The sequence below is a fragment of the Marmota flaviventris genome, chromosome 2, assembly GCF_047511675.1.
Source record: "Marmota flaviventris isolate mMarFla1 chromosome 2, mMarFla1.hap1, whole genome shotgun sequence".
Classification (NCBI taxonomy): domain Eukaryota; kingdom Metazoa; phylum Chordata; class Mammalia; order Rodentia; family Sciuridae; genus Marmota; species Marmota flaviventris.
The window spans coordinates 151,314,961-151,335,331 of NC_092499.1; the positions used below are offsets into that span (position 1 = coordinate 151,314,961).

The following is a 20,371-nucleotide window of genomic DNA, read 5'->3' on the forward strand; positions in this document are numbered from 1 at the left end:
TGGAAAACATTTTCTTAAGAGGTAAATGTTTTATTTTTCTTTTCCTTTATCAGAGCACAGCAATGGAGGAAACAGCTATATGGGAACAACACACAGTGACGCTTCACAGGGTGAGTTTCTGTTGCAGTAAATAATCTTGTGTTACAACTCAGGATACTGGCAGCTTTTGAAAACAATAGAGGAAAGCCAGATGTCAGGAAACCAGAAGAAAGGGGAAAATTTTTCTATATTCTTTTGTTTAAAATTAGAGTTGCAATAAATTCTTTATTAAGGTCAAAAGTGAGCATGATTACTTTTTCATATATCCTTTTGGTTGTTACTTGTAGATTTGTCATTTTTATTCCTGATTTGAATGATCAAGGACTGTATGTACATTAGTGTAATTTATAAAGTGTTGGTTCAACTCTTCTGAGTGTGTATACGTGTTTTCAGAGTGTGAGGTTTAAAATTAAACCAGGACATGCATATAATCTTGAAATATGTACCTTAGCTATTGCTCAAACAATTGCTGACTTGTGAAAGATTAATCGTAACTTAAAGAACTTTGAAGTGAAACTGTCCTGGATTTGAATCCTAGTTCTGCCTCTTTTTTTAAAGAAATGGGCAAGTGATCCAATCTCCACTGTAAAACTGTGTTTTTCACATGTTTAAAATGGGGTAATGGCACCAGTTCCTGCTCTACTAATTCATAACATAAATGCCTCTCCAAAGAGCTGACTTTACTGATTACCCTCTTCTTTAAGAGAAAGTATAGAAAGACAGAGAATAATATTTAAATATACGACATATTTTCACACTTATATCTACTAGCTGTTAACTATTATTAGGAAGTTGGAAAGGGGGAGAATTATGTTCTTGGACCCTACCTAATTATCTCATGAATGTTTAAATCTGCACATAACAGATAATGGGTAAATATTCAAAAACAATGATTTCAGTTAGGATATAGTTGACATTTTGGTGCTTTACAAAATGAAATAATCCTAACATTAACTTTTAATTTATAAAGCTAAAGTAAAACATCTTGTGGTTTGAAATGTGTTCATTTTTAGCATATTTAAGTCAGATATATGATTAAGCACAAAGTAACTTCATTCCTTATGACTGTTTGATTATCAAGATGATGATTTAGTATAATTTTATCATACTACATTTATTTGTCTTATTACCTTTACTTTTATTTTGGTATAATTTATACAATAAAGTTTTTTAGTGTACACTTCTGAATTCATAGTCATGTAACCAATACCACAGTTACAAAACAGAACAGCTCTATCACCTTAAAATTTTCACTTAAGTCCATTGTAGTCATCTCTGTCCCCTTGGCCCCAGCCCTTAACAACTACTGATCTGTTTTCTGTTCCTATACTTTGGCCTTTTCCAGAATGTCATATAAATGGATTCTTACAGTTTAGACTAATGCATTTGTTTTAGTCAGCTTTTGTGTCACTATGACCAAACTACCTGACAAGAAGGTTAGAGGAGGAAAAGTTTATTTGGTGCTCACAGTTTCAGAGGCCTCAGTCCATAGATGACCAACTATTGCTCTGAGCACAAGGTAAGGTGGTAGCATGATTTGGGGGAGGAATAGTGCCTCAGAAAAAAACGACCCTTTCAGGGCATGCCCCCAGTGACCCACCTCCTCCAGCCATGTCACACCTCTTCCTGCATTTACCTCCCAGGTCATTCATTCAAATTAGGATAGATTTACTAGGTCACAGGTCTCATAATCTAATCATTTCACTTCCAAACATTTCTGCATTAATACAAGAGCTTTTAGGGGACACATATCCAAACCATAACAGCATTTGAGATCTCCATGATGTAGTTTATTAGTAGTTAGTTCCTATTTATTGCTGACTAGTGTTCCATTATATGAATGTATAATAACTTACTCATTCTCTAGTTGTGTGGTATACTGAGTTTATAGTTTTTGTTGATTATGAATAAATCTTCTGTAATGTGCAGATTTTTAAAATATGAACATAATTTTGCATTTGTTGTAGTAAATATTTAGTAATGGAATGGCTATGAGTTATGTGGTAATTTTTTAATTTTGTAGGAAACTGCCAAACTCTGTGTCACCTTTCATATTCACTAGTAATGTATAGGAGGAGTTCCTTGCTCAGTATCCTTGTCAATACTTGATATTTTTTTGTTTTTTTCCCCCTTAATTTTAGTCATTCTAATAGATACCTAGTGATATTGCATTGCAGTTTTAGTTTGCATTTCTGTAGTGATATTGAGTACCTGCTTATTTTTGTGATCCGTATATATTCTTTGGTAAAATGTTTTCCAAGTATTTTGCCCATTTTTAATTTTATTGTTTGCTTATTATGGGGGTTTTAAAAATTGTGCTAAAATATGTAACATAAAATTTACCACATGTGTAAGTCCTTTGTCCATAATTTAATCAGGTTGTTTATGTTTTAGTTGTAGAAGTTATGTATATATTCTGAATATTAACCACTTACCAGATATATAATTTGTAAACATTTTCTTTCATTCATTTATTACCTTTTCACTGTTAATTATGCACAGAAGTTGGAGTTTTTAGAGTTCTTTCTATATTCTGGACACAGGTTTTCTTTTTTTTGAGGTGGGTGGGAATCAGGGATTGAACTCCTCAGGGGCACTTGACCACTGAGCCGCATCCCCAGCCCTGTTTTGTATTTTATTTAGAGACAGGGTCTCATTGAGTTGCTTTAGTGCCTCGCTTTTTGCTGAGGCCGCCTTTGAACTCCGAACTTCTTTCCTCAGCCTCCCAAGCCACTGGGATTATAGGTGTGCACCACCATGCCTGGCGGATACAGGTTCTTTATGAGGTTTTATTTTGCTAATATTTTTGGCCAGCCTCTGGTTTACCTTTTCATCTCATAACAGTATCTTTTGCAGACTATATAAGTTTTAAATTTTGAAAAGACTGGTTTAACTTTTGTTTTCATAAATCATGCTTTTGGTTTAGTATCTGAGAAATCTTTGCCAAATCTAAAGTCACAAAAGTTTTTTTTTTTCTCCTGTGTTTTCTTCTAGAAGTTGTATTTGAGTTAAATTTTGTATGTGGTATGAGATAGGCAGAGGATTTTTTTCATATGATGTCTAATATTTTGAGCAACCATTTTGTTGAAGAGTATTTTTTTCTCCATTTAATTTCCTTGTCAAAAATCAGTTGACCATGTATGTTTGCATCTGTTTCTGGACTCCCTCATCTTTTTTATTGAATTACGTATGTGTCTACTAGTGACTTCTGCTATTGATTACTGTAGCTTTATGTTAAGTATGAAAATCAACTAGTGCAAATCCTCCAAATCTATTATTTAAAACAGGAGAAAAATGAACATAATTTTGGCTGTGCAAGTTCCTTTGCCTTTTTTTTGGTGGTGGTTGTTTTTCTGGGTTTTTTTTTTTTTCCGTTTGTTCTTTAACTTTTATTTATTTATTTAATGATGGGGTCTTGCCACGTGTCCAGGTTTGAGCTTCCAAGTAATCTTCCTATATCTTCCCAAGTAGCTGGGACTACAGGTATACACTGCCATGCCAAATTTCCATATAAATTTTAGAATAAACTTGGCAGTTTTTACTGTCCCTGCCCCACCAAAAATTTGTGATTTTCATTGGGATTGGATTGACTCTATATAGATCAATTGGGGATAATTAATGGCTTTACAACATGAGTCTTATTAACTGATACACATGGTGTATCTCCTAGTTCTCTGATGTCTTTCATCATTGTTTTGCAGTTTTAGACATACAGATCCTGTACACTTTTCATTAGGATTATATCTAGTTAAGTATTTCTGGTTTCTTGGTGCTGTTGTAGATTTTTTTTTTTTAACTTTAGTTTTTTATTATTCACTGCTGATATGTAGAAATACAATTAATTTTTAAAAATAACATCCCTGTTACTTCCTAAACTTATTAATTCTGGGAACTTTTAAGTTTTTTGTAGATAGTCATATATCTACATATGGACATAGAGACTAAGAGAAGTCTTTTCTCATAGACAGTCATGTTATCTGCAAACAGAAAATATGGTTTTATTTCTTCTTTTCCAGTCTGTATGCTGCTTATAGGAATGGTGAGCAGACTTGCTTTGTAATATTGGATAAAATCACTGTCTATTATCATTCAGTATGATGTGTTTATAGATGCCCATTATCAGACTGAGGAAGCATTTCTATTTTGTAATTCTGTTTTTGTGTTTTGTCATTTTTTTAGGTTAGGAAGTTTTCTTATAATTTACTGAGAGAGTTTTTTTTGTTTTTGTACTGGAGATGGAAGACAGACTCATTTAACCGCTAAGCCAGATCCCCGCTCTTTTCAATTTTTTATTTTGAAACAGGGTCTCTCTAAGTTGCTTAGGACCTCACTAAATTGCTGAGGTTGATCTTGAACTTGTGATCCTCCAGCTTCAGCTCCCTGAGCTGCTGGGATTATAGGTATTTGCTACCACTTCCAGTTTAGTGAGAGTTTTTAAAATCACAAGTGAATATTGAATTTTTCAGTACTTTTTTTTAAACAAGTATTGGTTGACATTATAGTAGTGTTTTAGTCAGCTTTTTGTCACTGTGACCAAAAGATCTGACAAGAACCACTTAGAGGAGGAAAAGCTTATTTTGTCTCCCGATTTTAGAGGTTTAGTTCATGGTCAGCCAATTCCATAGCTCAAGATGGGGCACAACAAGATGGAGGAAGGGTGTGGCTGAGAGAAGCAGTTTAGGATGTGACAGCCAGGAAGCAGAGCGAGAACTCTGTTCATGGGGGACAAAATATAAACCCCAAAGGCACACTCCAGTGACCTACTTCCTCCAGCCACACCCTGCCTACCTATAGTCACCACCTAATACAGTAGTCCTTTCAAATTATTAACTCATCAAATGAATCAATTTGCTGATTAGGTTTTAGCTCTCATAAATGTTCCTGCATTGCCTCACATGTGAGCTTTTGGGGGACACCTCATATCCAAACCATAATATATAGATTTTTTTCCCTTGTGGATTTGGTGAATTTAAATATTTTTTGATTATTGAACAGCCCCCTTGCATTTCTAATATAAATTACAATTATGATATAGTACACATTATATATGTTGTTGGATTGATTTGATAATATTCTGTGAAGATAGCTTATTTCAGTGTTGTGGGACAAATTGGCCAATTGACATATTTTTCTTACATTACTGGTATCAAGGGAAAGCTACTAACCTCAAAGGGAGGAACTAGGAAGTGTTCCTTCCTCCTGTCGTTTCTGATGGAGTTTGTATACAATTGATGCAGTTTTTCTCCCCCTTTAATGATTGATAGAATTCACCAGTATAGCTATCTGGTGTTAGAGTTTTCTTTGTTGGGATGGTTTTTAAACTACAAATTTAGTTTCTTTAGTATTCTGTAGGATTGTTGAGTTTACAAATTTGCTTTTGATAGTTTTTTTGTGGGGATTGTTTTTTGTAGTTTTGGTAGTTTGTATCTTGCAGAGGATATATCATCATCTAGGTTGATACATTTATGGACAGAAAATTGTTCATAATCATTTATTTTTAATGTTTGATGTTGTGTAATGATGTCCCTTTTCTCCTTGATTTTGGAAAATTTTGTGTCTTATTTCCTGCTTAGTTTGTTTATTCTGGCTAACAGTTTGACAATTTTCTTGTTTTTTTTTGCACAATACTTGTTTTTTTGTTTTTCTTGGTGGTGCTGGGGATTGAACCCAGGGCCTTGTGCACGCAAGGCAAGCACTCTATCAACTGAGCTATATCTCCAGCCCCAGTACCAGTATTTTCATTGATACTCTTTATTTTCTGTTTTCTATTTCATTGAATTCTGGTTTTGTTTTAGTATTTTTATTTGTTTATGTTGTTTAAATTGATCTTGTATATTGTTTCTTTAGGTAGAAGCTAGATAGTTTCCATTATACATTACTTTTATTTTTCCTAATACTTCTAGTTAATAAATAAGCAAAAGAAAATAAGAGACTTAAATTAGCTAAACATTTTCTCCTTTGTACTGTTTTGCTTGATTTTATTAGGAATTCAGGTATGAAGAAATACTACATGTATGTACTACAAATCTGTCTCATTAACTTAAGGGGAGTAGGGAAAGATCCTGAATATTGAGAAATAATATGATTTTTCTGAACATAAGTGTCATCCTAACTCATCTTGGTAAATAATATTCAGGCAAATCTGAGAACTCCTGCCTGGATGATAAGGTAGGCTCCTTCCTGTGCTTTCAGTCTTCTTTTGCCATAAGAGAGCCATTTGTCCGGGGGTAGAAGTGTCATCAGAAGATAGAGATAAGAGGAATTTCTAACTCATAATTCTTTGTTTTTTAATGTTAACTGTTGTGCTGGGAGTACAGAGTTGTGTTGTCTGAGTGTTTCATCAGAGATAGACTGTGGTAGAATGAAAGTCCTCAACAACCAACCCTCCAGGAATGGTTATTTTGAATGTTTTTAAAAATAGCCTTGTCATTGCAAACTGAGAAACTTATGCCAAAGCCTAATTCAGTTGACTTTATTCTCTGAGGCTACAGAACATAGTACTTTGAAGTATCTTAGTCCTTTGGTGTTCTAAACTGATCCAGAATAAAATGTAGACTCTCTAGAGCAGAATCAGCAAACGTTTTCTGTAAAAAGCCACATAGTAAATATTTTGAATTTTGCAAGCCATAAATCTCTGTCACAACTACACAACTCTTTAGGTGTATTGGAAAAGTAGCTATAGACAGCAAGTAAAGAAATAGCTATGGCTGTATTCCAATAAATTTATTTATAAATAAATAACTGGCCACATGACCTTTGGACCATAGCTTGCCAACATTGATCTAGAGCAGTGGCTCTCCAGGTTTGTTTGGGTTGCCCCTTACCACTAGAGAATCTGATTTAGTGCTCCAGTTTGAAATGGAGAGCCGTGACTTTGGCATAACCTCTGCTCCCCCAGTACTGGGGATTGAACTGAGGAGCACTCTACCACTGAGCCCTTTTTGTATTTCAGATAGGGTCTCACTAAATTGCAGAGGCTGGCTCCAACTTGCAACCATCCTCTTGTCTCAGCCTCCCTAGTTACTTGGATTGCAGGCATGTACTGCTGCACTAGACTTAGCATCACACTTACCCCTGGGTGCAATGGTGCACACCAATAATCCCCGTAATTCAGTCATCAAGAGGTTGAGGCTGGAGGATCACAAGCCAACCCTAGTAACTTAATGAGACCTGCCAGGTTTTTGTTCTCGCGACTAAAATGCTCAGGGGTCACTCCAGTCAAACTGGGCTAACTGGGCTGCACAAAATAACCGCACAAGAGACACAAATACCTTTTTCTTTGGGGTTGCTGTGATGGCTCCTCGGACCTTAAGGGTCCACAGAAAGAGAGAGCAAGAGCATGCGCTGACCCCTTTTATTGAGGGAAGCTATTCAAATGAAGCAAGGGGTCAGGTTTCAGGGGGCTGAGTATCTTTACTGTCAGCAGGTTGACTGACACCTGGGTAGGCCACACCCAAGGGCACAGTAAGAGAAGGGGACATACACAAGGCACTTCCATGGAAGATTCTATCCTAAACAGGGCAAGGAGTTATATTACAAAGGAACAGGTGAGCATAGCTTCACCCATGGGGCTGTAGCAAGACACACCCATGCACAAGACACATCCATGCACGAGACACCGCCCACATTTCTGTGACTGAGCACCTCAGCACCCAGCCAGGGAATGTGACTCAGTCACGTGTAAGGTTGGTCTCCCACAGAGACCTATCTCAAAAAGGTCTGGGGATGTGGTTTATTGGTTAGGCATTCCTGGGTTCAATTCCTGGTACCACACACAAAAAGTAAACAAACAAAAAACACCCACACAGGAATGAAAAAGTCTGCTCTTGTAGAGGTGAGCAAGTGGACTTTAAGCGATAGTAGTAAGTGAAGATTTGAATCTGTGTTCTTTTGGCAATAATATGTTCTCTATTGTCAAATAAGAGCAAATCCTTAATCATATGAAAGGTAGAGATAACTTTTAAATGAATAAAAATCCTATGGATTAGAACTCTAATATTCTTCTCTTTACTGCTAGGAATAATATATGATATGCCTCATTCTTTCATTTACATTACATTTAGGAAACTTTCTTCATCTTGGAAAACTAGAAACAGTTGAAATTGCGTTCATTCTTCAAAGCTAAATAATTATCTGGTATTCCACTGTATGCAAACACTGTTGTAGATCCTGGAGTTATGTCAGGGAACAAAACATGCTTATTCTCATGTATTCTTATCTCCTGATCCTCACTGAAAGCTGAATATACACCTCTGGTAATGGTTTACCCCTTCCCTTGGTGCATTATAACTTTCTCAGGGTGGGAAGTCTTAGTCAATTTCATATCCTCTTAGTGCTTGGTACTTGGTAAGGCCCAGTAAAATTTAATTTCCTATGAGACCAGTCATATAATAAAATCACTCTTAGGAGGTCTACAACAACACTAATAGTAACATAGTACCACATATTTAAGTTCAGGTTTTTAGTCTTCATATTAAAAAATGTGAAAAACAGATCAAACCAATATTCATACATATCTTATTTAAAACTTTCAACACGTAGTCAATGTTGAAAAATTCATTACTTTACTTTTCTTATACAGAATCCTAAAATTAGTGCTCATCATACAATTTCACATTGTAGACACATTTAAAGTGCTCAGTCACATATCTAATGGCTGTCATACTGACAAGCGTAGGTCTGTCTATAGGTTAAAATGGTAAGAACATTTGGAGGACTCTGTGTTCCATTCCCTGCCACCATAATACACCCACACTTTCTTTACTTTCAGGTGTACTTCCTTACAATATATGAATATATTTTTAGAATCTTTTGAAAAATAAAAATTTTAGGAATGAGTTGGTCATCTGCTTTTTCATTTTCTTTTTTATTAGTAAAAAATTTTCAAATGCATTACCACTGAGCCATACCCCCACTCTCTATTTTTTCATTTTCTAAAGTAGAATTCTGTAGTGTAAATGAGTATTTGTGTACTGAAGAATTTTTAGTATCCTAAAGTATTAAAGGGTGAAAATATAGTGAAAGCAGTGAAATCGGTCAGGAAAATAAAGTATGAGCCAGCTGATAAATATTTAAACTAAGGAAGTGATTGAAGAAGAGGTAAACTTGAAATAAGAGTGTTGGGAGAAGAGAATGGGGGGGAAATAGTCTTGAACAAATGGTGTCAGGATAGCTGGTTGACCAAATATAAAAATAATGAATTTGAACCTATCTCATACCAAAAACAAAACTTAAAATGAATTATAGACCTACATAAAGTAAAGCTTTAAAACACAGGAATAGATCTTCTTGACCTTAGATTAGGTAATGGGTATTGACTAATAACCACTCAGCAACTTAGTGAAATCCTGTCTCAAAATAAAAAGGTTGTAGTTGTAATTCAGTGGTGGGGTGACCCTGGATTTGACCCTTGGTGTTTAAAAAATAAAAAGTTAGATTCCCATTTCTTCTTGGGGAGGATGTATGTGTACATGCTGGGGATTGACCTTGAGCATACTAGGCTCTGTTGCTGTACTGTATCCCAACAAAGATCCCCCTTTACACCTACTAGGATTGCGATAAGCATAAGAATAGACAATAGCAAGTGTTGACAAGGATGTGGATAATTTAGAACTTTTGTAGATTCTAGGTAGGAATGTAAAATGATGTAGCCACTATAGAAAACATTTCCTTAAAAGTTAACCAAAGCCAAGTGTGGTGACTCATGCCTGTAATTCCAGTGGCTTGGGAAGCTGAGGAGGATCACATGTTCAAAGCCCAGCAACTTAGTGAGGCGCTAAGAACTCAGCAAGACCCTGTCTCTAGGAAAAATATTTTAAAAAGGGCTGGGGATGTGGCTCAGTGGTTAAACGCCCCTGGGATTCAATCCTTGATACCAAAAAAAAAGGTTAATCATAGAATTACCAAGTGTGTGACCCAACAGTTTCACTCCTAGGTCTGTACTGAAGAGATGTGAAACAAAATGTCCACACCACACATTATACCCAGATATTCATAGCAACATTATTCAAAATAGCCAGATAGTGGAAACAACATTAATATCTACTAGCTGATGAATAACAGACAAAATATAGCTATATGATCAAACATTTTTAAACAATAAAAACGAAGTACTAGGGCTGCGGATACGGCTCAAGTAGTAACGCGCTTGCCTAGCATGCGTGAGGCACTGGGTTCGATCCTCAGCACCACATAAAAATAAAATAAAGATATTGTGTCCACCTAAGCTAAAAAATAAATATTAAAAAAAAAACGAAGTACTGATAACATTTTTAGAAATTTGTAACTGTCAAAAGAAGTACATTTGTATTTTTGTTAGATATTGTGGAATTGCCCCCCTAAAGAGTGAAGCAGGTTGCATGCACGTTAGCAGTGTGTACCTAGTGTTGATATTGAGACCTGATAGTGACTGTTTATTATAAAGATTGACCTCCAGAATTAAAAACCAGCATCTTTTATGTATATCTGTGCAAAAGTACAAAATAAAAATAAGCAAACAAAGCTCAACATTATATAAATACTTAATTAGGCAATAAGATTAGAAAATCCATTGGTGTACTATATCCTATTAATAAATCTCAAGTTCTGTGACTATCTCCAAGGTCCTGAAAAACGTTTTCTAATGTTATTTTTTGTTAAAGTTCACCAAGAAAATCTGACTTTATACATGTACTGTTGAAAAAGAGGAGTTATCTTAATAGCACTTCTAAACTATTATGATATATAGTCATCTTTAATTTTATGCCAAAAACATGATAAGTGGTAGTTTCTCAAGGATAGTTGTCATGTGCAGTCTTTAAATCTATATCAGTGAACTTTTTATACTGTTATGTGAATATCCACTGGCTTATTATACCCTGAATCAGTATATTATCTATGCATAATTTAATAAAAACTTGCTTGGTCTTTTGAAAATGCTGGTTTCCAGAGTCAAGGCATATCTTTCAAATGATAAGACATTTATCATACAATATATTTTTAAAACCACATAGTTAACACCACCACCAAACCTATAAGAAAGGTCTTTTAAATGTTGAAAAACTATTGTAAACTTATGGTGATAGGTAAATTTTTCCAAATTTAAAATTTTTATTTTAAAAAATAAATTTTTGGGCTGGGGTTGTAGCTCAGTGGTAGAGTGCTTGTCAGGCACATGTGAGGCACTGGGTTTGGTCCTCAGCACCACATAAAAATAAGTAAATAAAATAAAATTTTGAATTTTTTTAATTTTTTAGTTGTAGATGGACACAAAATCTTTATTTACTTTTGTGTGGTGCTGAGGATTGAACCCAGAACCTCACACATGCAAGATGGGCACTCTTCCACTTGAGCTACAGCCTCAGCCCAAACAAAATAAATTTTTAAAAAATAAATTTTCATTGCTGGCAGCAAGTACCATTAGTTGTTTTCTTTTGAAGCAGCATGTATTTATTCATTTTGGAGAAAAATGTCCCAAATATTTAGGCCTGAATAACTGTACATTCCTTCAAGTAAAAATGGTGAAAAAATGTGTCTGGTGTCTACCTCCCTCTATTATATGCACAGCTGGTTGAATTTGAATTCACAGTAGTACTTGGGTATAAGGTCAAAGTGTTTTATGTACACTTCTCATTTCTATACATAGATTATTGGAAAGATGTATACTTAAGGTTGAGATGTAGTAAAACTGAGACTTTTTACTGCTTCAAAACATTCTGAAGAATAACTGAATTTTCCTTTTAAATTATGACTTTGTGGCAGTGACCATTAGGTTTGGTGTCATTGTCCTGAATTTGTGTCTCCCGAAGAGAAATCTCATTCCCTTTAGCCATCACTCTCAAGTTTTTTCCTTCCCTCTTGGCTCTAGACAACAGCTAATCTAATTTCTGTCACTGTTGATTTGCCTGTTTCTGAACATTTCATATAAATGGAATAATACATATATGGACTTTTGTGACAGGTTTCTTAACTGATAATGTCTTCAGGGTTCATCTATGCTGTAGCATTTGTCAGCACTTCATTCCTTTTCAATGCCAAATGATTTTCCATTGTATAACTATACCACATTTTACTTATCCATTCTTTAGTTGAATGGACATTGGCTTATTTTCTACTTTATGACTGTTATGGTTGATGCCACTGTTAATATTTATGTGTAAGTCTTTGGATATGTTTTTGTTTTTCTTGGGCATATACCTAGAAGTAAAATCAATGGTGTTTGTTCTTTTTTTAGGGAGAGGTTGTTTTGTTTTGTTTTGTTTTTGTGTTTTCTTTTGCTACTTTAGTAGGCTTTGGGGTGGAAAGGAAGATCTTGACCTACCCTTTTCATAGTGAACATGGTTTCCTTTGTTGTGAACTGGACTGCTTAGGAAGGGAGTTGTTATTTTTTATCGTTAGGGTGTTTTGTATTATAGAACATAGGAATATAGTACAACTTTATACAAATATATGTATTTCTCTGTTTTTAAAAAAATATTTAGTTTGTAGTTGTAGTTGGACACAATAATACCTTTATTTTATTTATTTTTATGTGGTGCTAAGGATCAAACCCAGGGCCTTGCACATGCTAGGCAAGTGCTCTACTGCTAAGCCACAACCCCAGCCCCCAAAACATGTATTTCTTTAGACTACTCGGAGTACTTTATTCTAGGGAATGGTTTTGGTTTCCTTGAGATTCTGTAATTTTTAAACAAGTTGGAAATATTTTTAATTTTTTTCTCAATTGGGCTATCCCTTAGTCATTGTGGTAAAGATTTTTAGCTCTGTCAGAAGTTTATAGTATATAATTTACTTTAGCTAAAAATATATGTAAAAATGCTTGTTTGACATAACTAATGTGTAATTCATACAGCTAATATATACAGTGTGTTCATAACTTTATTACTTCTATAAAGATTTACTTACTCAAAGTTTTAGAATAATTGAAGTTGAACTAATATTTGATTTTCAAGTCTACTTTTTAAATTGAATTACAAATGGTGTTGTATGCTAGTTTAGTGTGTCATTTTCTAAATTAGTTGCCATTGTTTGTGATGATCGACACTGGGTACTGCCAGTACCCTCAGGCCCTCTTCTCATAATCAGAAATCAAGACTTCAATGTTCAGAATTTTTAAATTATTGTAGTTTTTAACATTTATGTAATTGAAATTTTTTAATATTATTATGTTTAGTATTTATTAGAGAATGTATTCTTATAATAAGAGTCTATAGTTCTAATACACAATCATATAAGCAAAGTATAGACCACAGAATGACTATTTTTGTGTAATTTTTTAGATTATAGCATATACCTTAATGAGCAATTATTTTTGTCTTTAGTAGCAATAATTTACGGTAATTACTACTTTAGGCTCCTGGATTTGGATTTGGGATTGCAATATCTGGTGGAAGAGATAATCCTCATTTTCAGAGTGGAGAAACCTCAATAGTGATTTCAGATGTATTGAAAGGAGGACCAGCTGAAGGACAGCTACAGTAAGTGCTTTTCTTCTTTCAGGCGCCTGTGTGACAAGCTCTTTCCTGTCCTGTCACTGTCCTGCTTTTCTAATGATTTTGCTAACTCAATTTAGGTAAACTTTAGCTTTCAGGAGCCTCTCACCCCAAGTTTTGCTCTTTTTGTATGATAAAGAGGGTAGCAAGACAAGGAGAATAAAAAAAATACAGTTAAAAATGGGATTATAATCAGAAGGATAATAAGAAATGTAAAAGGAGAAAGAATGAACTTTTTTTCTTTTTGATGGTACTGGAGGTCAAACTCGGATCTCAGTGGATGCTAGGCACAAGCTCTGTCGCTGAGGTATATCTTCAGCCCAAGAATTTACCTTTTAAAAAGGGAATGATTTTTTTTTCCTAGCTAGATGAGATAATTTAGTATCACCTAATACTGTAATTGAACTGCCAATAATTGTTTCCTCTATTGTGCTACCTGATTTGTCCTTTGGGGAAATACTGTGTTAATAGTTACAAAAATGGCCTGGGGTTGGTTACTTCCTGAACATTTTTGTGAAAGTTCATCAAGCAAAAAGTTTGACATTATATATCATCACTTTGAAGACAGATAGATTGTCCATAATTAGAAGAATTTTTTTTTTTTTTTTTTTTTTTTTAAAGAAACTTCTTCATAAACTTAACTGTAGAGTTTTCTCTAACATGTTGTTCGGTGCCTTTTTCCCCCGTAGGGAAAATGACCGAGTTGCAATGGTTAATGGAGTTTCAATGGACAATGTTGAACATGCTTTTGCTGTTCAGCAACTCAGGAAGAGTGGGAAAAATGCAAAAATTGTAAGTATCTTTTTAGTTCATTAGAAGTATACCATCTGCTGTTGATACTTCTCTGGTGTTTGAATTTGTCTTTCCCTTTAGGAAAATGAAAACTGAAACAAAAGTTCCAGAGTTAGTTGTTCAAAGTAAGAGTGCTGCTTCTAATATTTCTGTATATTTGTTCAAAGTTTAGATGTTGGGATTTTTATTTTTTCAATTACAAAAGGAAAAGAAGTAATCAAGTGGTCTTTATGGTTTAATATTATTTCCTTCTCTCTTAAGTATTTTGGTTAGATTGAATTTTGGCAAATAATTTAAAATATGTGGCCCTGTTTTCTTGTAATATTTGTTTACTTGGAAATATTTGTTTACTTATATTGTTTCTTTAATCTACCTCATCAGCTTGTTGCTGTGACTGAGTTTGAGGAGAAAGTCTCATATTTTCTTTGTAGAGTTGTTCAGGGTATATTTCATTTTACTGCTTTTTATATGGCTAGAATCTTTATTATAGTTCATATTTCTCTGAAAATTCTACTTTTTTAAAGGGTAAAGTTCAGTTCTCTCTCAATAACCTGCCTCAGATCACAGTTAAAACTTGGGAAATGTGGCATAAAACAGATTTGTTGTAGAAGTCTTATGATGTTGATATCGAGGAGCACATGAGCTTCTTCACCCACTTTTTTCCTCACCTGACTTAACCCCATCTGTCTTCTGAAGGACTGATTGAGGCACCCCTTGAAGCCTGAATTCGGGTATACAAGAGCAGGATGCAGAGGCTAGGTGGTCTGTTCTGTTTGGTCCTTTGAGAACCTTTCTACCTTCCAGTAAGCACTCAGAACCACAGTGGACCCAGTAGACAGGCCTGAAGGGATGCATGCATTGCGTTTTGACCTCTGGGAACTATCATGAAAGCCAGAAGCGGTGTTCTCCAAGACTGTACCCAACAGTTGCTAGGCCCTCTTGCCCTGTGCAGGCTGCCATGCTACATAGTGTTATCTTCACACCAATGTCATTGCTGGGAGATGAGCATTTTTCTCATATTGCAGTAGAGCCAATATTTAGGTATTGCTTTGTTCCAGATAAGAGACACCTTCTATTTTGATGTTTTCACAGTCTCATTATAATAATTTTTTACAATCATAACATTTGAAAATTATAGTTAATATACAGATTGTCTAGTGGATGGCAAAAATTTTAAAACAATTTTTATAAGATAAGATTTCAGTGTTTACACAAGTAAATTGCTTATTTTTATAATGACCTATTTCATTGTTTTTATAAGCTTTGTTGTCAAATAAGCTTTAGATTTCCCTTTTGCATTTGAGGAGGTGAGTTTCACACATCCTCCTAACTTTAAGCCTTCCATTCCTCTGTAATGTTGAGCTGTTTTGTGTTTTCCATGCAAAATATTTACTGTACATAACTTTACACTGATAGTGTATCTAAGAAAGTTCTAATCCTGTACTTCTACTGTTCACCATAAAATGATTTTATAAGAAGGTCTTTACCAAGAATGTTTTTGAAATTACACATATTGGGCCCAGCATGTAAGGAAAAGGATTTGGGCAGCTCAAAGCTTTACCAGTTGGACAGAAGGAACTTGGGAGGCTTGGCCATGTATTTTTTTCTCTTATGGGGAGAGGATGTTGAGGGCTCTGGTGGTAAAGTATCTTAATCAGGAAAGAATATTTGTTTATTTCCATATTTGAACAACTTGAATCATGTCATTAATTTATATTGTCTTTCATCTCCACATGACACTTAGAATAAAACCTCCAGTGCCTTAGTATATATTCTTTCATCTGAAGCTTTTTTTTCCCTAACTTTATCCTTAGTCATAACTAGATCATCAAAAACCTCAAGGTCATATTATATACATGTGTATGTGTGTGTGTATATATAATTATTTAGATTTCTTGATTTTTAGCTATTTACCCTGAACATTATAATTAGTAGTAATATTTTTCAGATAGGTCACTTGGCATATTTTTAAGGTGAGAACCTTGGGTAAATTTTTTTTATTTCCCTATTATATTTTATATAATACAGTATATAACATGATCTCCCCATATCCAAATAACCATCTCTCCTTCTCTGTTTCCCAACCTATTGATCTATGTGGTCTTTCATTGTGGCCATGATCTGTCTAGATGATTGTTTTTCCATAGACTAAAAGGCCTTTGGGCAGTAGGCTCAGTAAATTAAATTAAATTTAATTAAAATGTTAGAAGAAGCTAGAAATAGATTTATCATTTATACCGCAGTGAGCATATAAAAATTTCACTGAAAGTTTGAACATACTGAGAAAGCATTGTGGAACAAATGAAGATGCAAAAAACACTTTGCTAATGATAACCTCTGTGAACCCTCCACATGGCTGTGCAGCATTTCACTTACAGTATGCATATACTTATCCAAACCACTTACTGATGGGCAATTCAGTATCCAGTTTCCGTAAGTATTAAAAAATAATAATAATATTGTGGTGAAGGTTGTCACTTCCTACTTACTTGTTTAGTTAGTTTTTGGTAATAAGTTCCTTAGAAATGAGAGTTTTTGGAGCTAGAAGACATAAATGACTTTATATGTATTGCACTTCAGAAAATCAGTAGGACAGTGAGAATTCAGTACTTTTTGAATCTTTTCCAAACTGATAAACTAAATATAATTATTTTTAAAAAAAAATACTTATAATCACTAGTGGGGTTGATTCTCTCATAGTGTGTTCACTACCTTTTATGTTTCTTTTTCCTGTTCACAGCCCTTGCAGTTATCTGAGAGTAGAAGTGTTTTATGTGTTAAGATTATTAGCCTTCTGTCATGTACACTAATACATTGTTTTCCCATTTGGCATTTGTGAGTATAAGTTATTATATATAACTTATATGTACTTCATATACTGTTTTTTTGTTTGTTTTTATATAATTCTGTTTCAACATGGAAACATTTGATTTTATGTTGTCAGTCTGTCAGACTTGTACTTTACTGGCTCTTCTTTTAGTGCCTTGCTCACAAAGGCCATAGCAGAATTTTAAAAGCCTCTGTTGATAATTTTATTCTCATACATACATGATTTTATTTTGTTTTATTTTATATTTGAACGTGTAATTTAGTTAACTATTTGGAAGTAGGCATTTTTCCCAAAAAACATTTGTTCCAAAATTTTCATAGTTAAACCTTAAGCAGGTTGTCAAACCTGCTCTGAATATCATTCAAGTGAAATTATAATGGTTAACCATAATATAAATGAAGAATCATAACAGAACTGGATATTTTTCAGTAACTTAAGTACCTGCTAGGTTCAGATATTTTGTTATATGTACAATTGAATGAATGGCAAGGAACTTGAATCTGGTAGGTTAGATGGGTATACACACTAACTGTAATGCCCTATAACATGATATTGAGAGTCATTGAGATATAGTAGAGTTCCAAAGAGGTGCTTCTAGTAATTCTGGCCTGGAAGTTGATGACTTTGTTTTTATTTATATTTTACTAGGGAGGAATTGAAGATTAAGGCATAAACATAGAGTATTACTCCCAGTGCAGTATGTTGGAGATTGAAGTAGATATGAGACTTAAAAGCAGGGAATCAGTCAGGGATGCTTTCAGTAATTGTTACCTGAGAAGGACCTACCAGTATAGGTATACTGAGAGGGGAAGATTAGCCTTCTGTCAGTTCATAACAGAACATTGATTGTTCTTTCCACATGCTGGCCTCTTGTTGCTTCTTTTTCTTCAGTAGCAAAGTTTGTGTTTTTTGTTTTTTCAGAAAGGCCCGCTCTAATCTTTCTTTTAGTAGGAAGCAATGGTAATTTTTTTTTCAGAGCTTAGAATTTTTAATTTGTTTTGAAGTCACTGAAGCAAAATCATAAAACATTTTACTTTCCTTTATAATCCCCACTAAAAAAAATTGTAGAAAAAATAGTTTTGTACGTGGGATGAAGCAATATTGATTCAAAACTTACAGATAAAGGTTAGCTCTATCACTCTTCTTTAATATTTAATCAAAACCAATAGGCTGTCTCCTTTGAAATATTATCTATACTGATTTCCAGGTAAACCACAAGACTGTATACTGTCTTGGAATGTCCTCAGGAGGCTCTTTCATTGAATAGTTAATAGAGTAAGAACCCTCAAGTCCTTGGAAGCAAAAAGTATTTAGTGTAGATCACCCTTTCAAACAAATTGGCTTGTGAAGAGAAGAGATTAGATACAACTTGAAGGTAAGTAGTAAGATAGAAACACAGAAGGTTAATTGGGAGATTAGTGAACTGAGGACAGATTTGAAGTAGATAGGGAGAGATTGAAGTTGCAAATAACTTGGAGAATGGTAACTGATGAAGGAAGATCTTGGAAGTGGGTAGGAACAGGAATGGAGCTCAAATGGAATGGTTTTCTTCATACCCATAGAAGATCCCCCTTGGTCTTTGGGATTAGAAACCAGAAGTTCAAAAAAGAGGCGGGGGGGCAAGAGAGAGAGATCGAAAGTACTTAGAAGTGGAAGGGGAACAAAATAGCACTGATCTCTAGAAGCAGACTGAGAGAGTAGGACCTTGGAGAACAACTTTGGTAAAATACCTGTGCCTCTCCATTGAGAGGCAGCAAGATGTAGATGAAAGAATTGGGGAATAAGAGAAAAATTTCTGTGAAGTAAAATGAACTTATAGAGGACCTAATCAGAAAAATGTAGAAATGCAGCCATCCAAAGTAAATTTAATACTGTACTCACTCTTATTAGCAGATGATTGAGGGGTGAGTAGAAAGTCATTTACATATGGCAGCATGGAGTCTGATGCAAACTTGGGAGGAAGGAAAATGAAGCCAGGAGAGAATTGATGGACTGAAAGAATAGACGAGGATGGAAGAACTAGAAATAAGATAGACAGTGAAAGTTTCAGTAGATGAAGTTGTGTGGAGTAGAAGTAAAGCGTTACCCAAGAAGCTCTCAGATATCTCTGAAGTGACCCAATATATACCTGTGCGAGAAATCAAGTGTAGTCCAAGGATTACAGGGCCACTCAATCAGACATTAATATGTATAGATCTTGAACTTAGAGTGAAAGAAATAAATGGACAGGGAACACAGAGTGTTGAGAAAAGGATGCCAGAAGACCGACCTTGCACCTATGCCAGAGGGTATAAATTGGAGCAATATGGAAATGGAAGGCACTTGGTGTTGGTGGAGTATAGCCTATTTAATAGCTCCAGCATACTAAGTGGAATGTTAGTGTGTGATAAATAAATTTCTCTCTTAGAAGTCTGGCTGGGCAGTTGTGCAACTGGATATTGATGCATTCTAAAAATATAATGAAGGAAGCAATTGGGCTTATAAGGTTGCTCTGGTGTTTTGGTAACATCTACAGTATATTTGATGACATTACAGTGCCTATCCTTTGTTCCAGCCACCAACAATCATTAACTTCCCTGTAAGCTTTCTGGATAAAGTAAATAAGGACTTAGTAGACCCACTGAGAAAAGAGCAGCCATTATAGAAATATGTTATTTTGTAATTTTGTGTTTTATCTCTCTCATTCATATTTAAATTAATATGAGACAAGAGAAATGTATTGTTCTCTCTCTTAGGAACTGAAATTATATGGATGAAAATCAAGCAGTTTATCTAATAAATGTCTCTCTCTCTCTCTCTCTCTCTGTTTAATGTAGACAATTCGAAGGAAAAAGAAAGTTCAAATACCAGTAAGTCGTCCTGATCCTGAACCAGTATCTGATAATGATGAAGACAGTTATGATGAGGAAGTACATGATCCAAGAAGTGGCCATGGTGGTCTGGTTAACAGAAGAAGTGAGAAGAGTTGGGCAAGGGATAGAAGTGCAAGTAGAGAGCGGAGCTTGTCTCCACGATCAGATAGGCGATCAGTGGCCTCCAGTCAGCCTGCCAAACCCACCAAAGTCACATTGGTGAAATCCCGAAAAAATGAAGGTATTCCCTACCAACTCTTGCATTACTACTTTCACATAAAAATATTAAGGCTATTTTTAATAAGTACAGTTGCGATATTTTCATGTCTTTTGCTTTGTGGTTCTATTTCTGTTTTATATTTGTGTCCTGTTATAAGTGAAATTCTATT

At 34.7% G+C, this 20,371-nt stretch overlaps 1 protein-coding gene across 9 annotated transcripts in view; it reads left to right on the forward strand.

Annotated features, from left to right (window-relative positions):
- Nucleotides 1-20,371, forward strand: part of Tjp1 (tight junction protein 1) — a 228,627-nt gene that overhangs the window by 158,272 nt on the left and 49,984 nt on the right. For all 9 annotated transcript variants that reach the window (XM_027954011.3, XM_071608673.1, XM_027954019.3 and 6 more), the window contains 4 exons: nt 54-110; nt 13,369-13,493; nt 14,198-14,300; nt 19,947-20,223. In XM_027954011.3, coding sequence (XP_027809812.2) covers nt 54-110; nt 13,369-13,493; nt 14,198-14,300; nt 19,947-20,223 — 562 coding nt within the window. The remainder of the gene's footprint in view (nt 1-53; nt 111-13,368; nt 13,494-14,197; nt 14,301-19,946; nt 20,224-20,371) is intronic.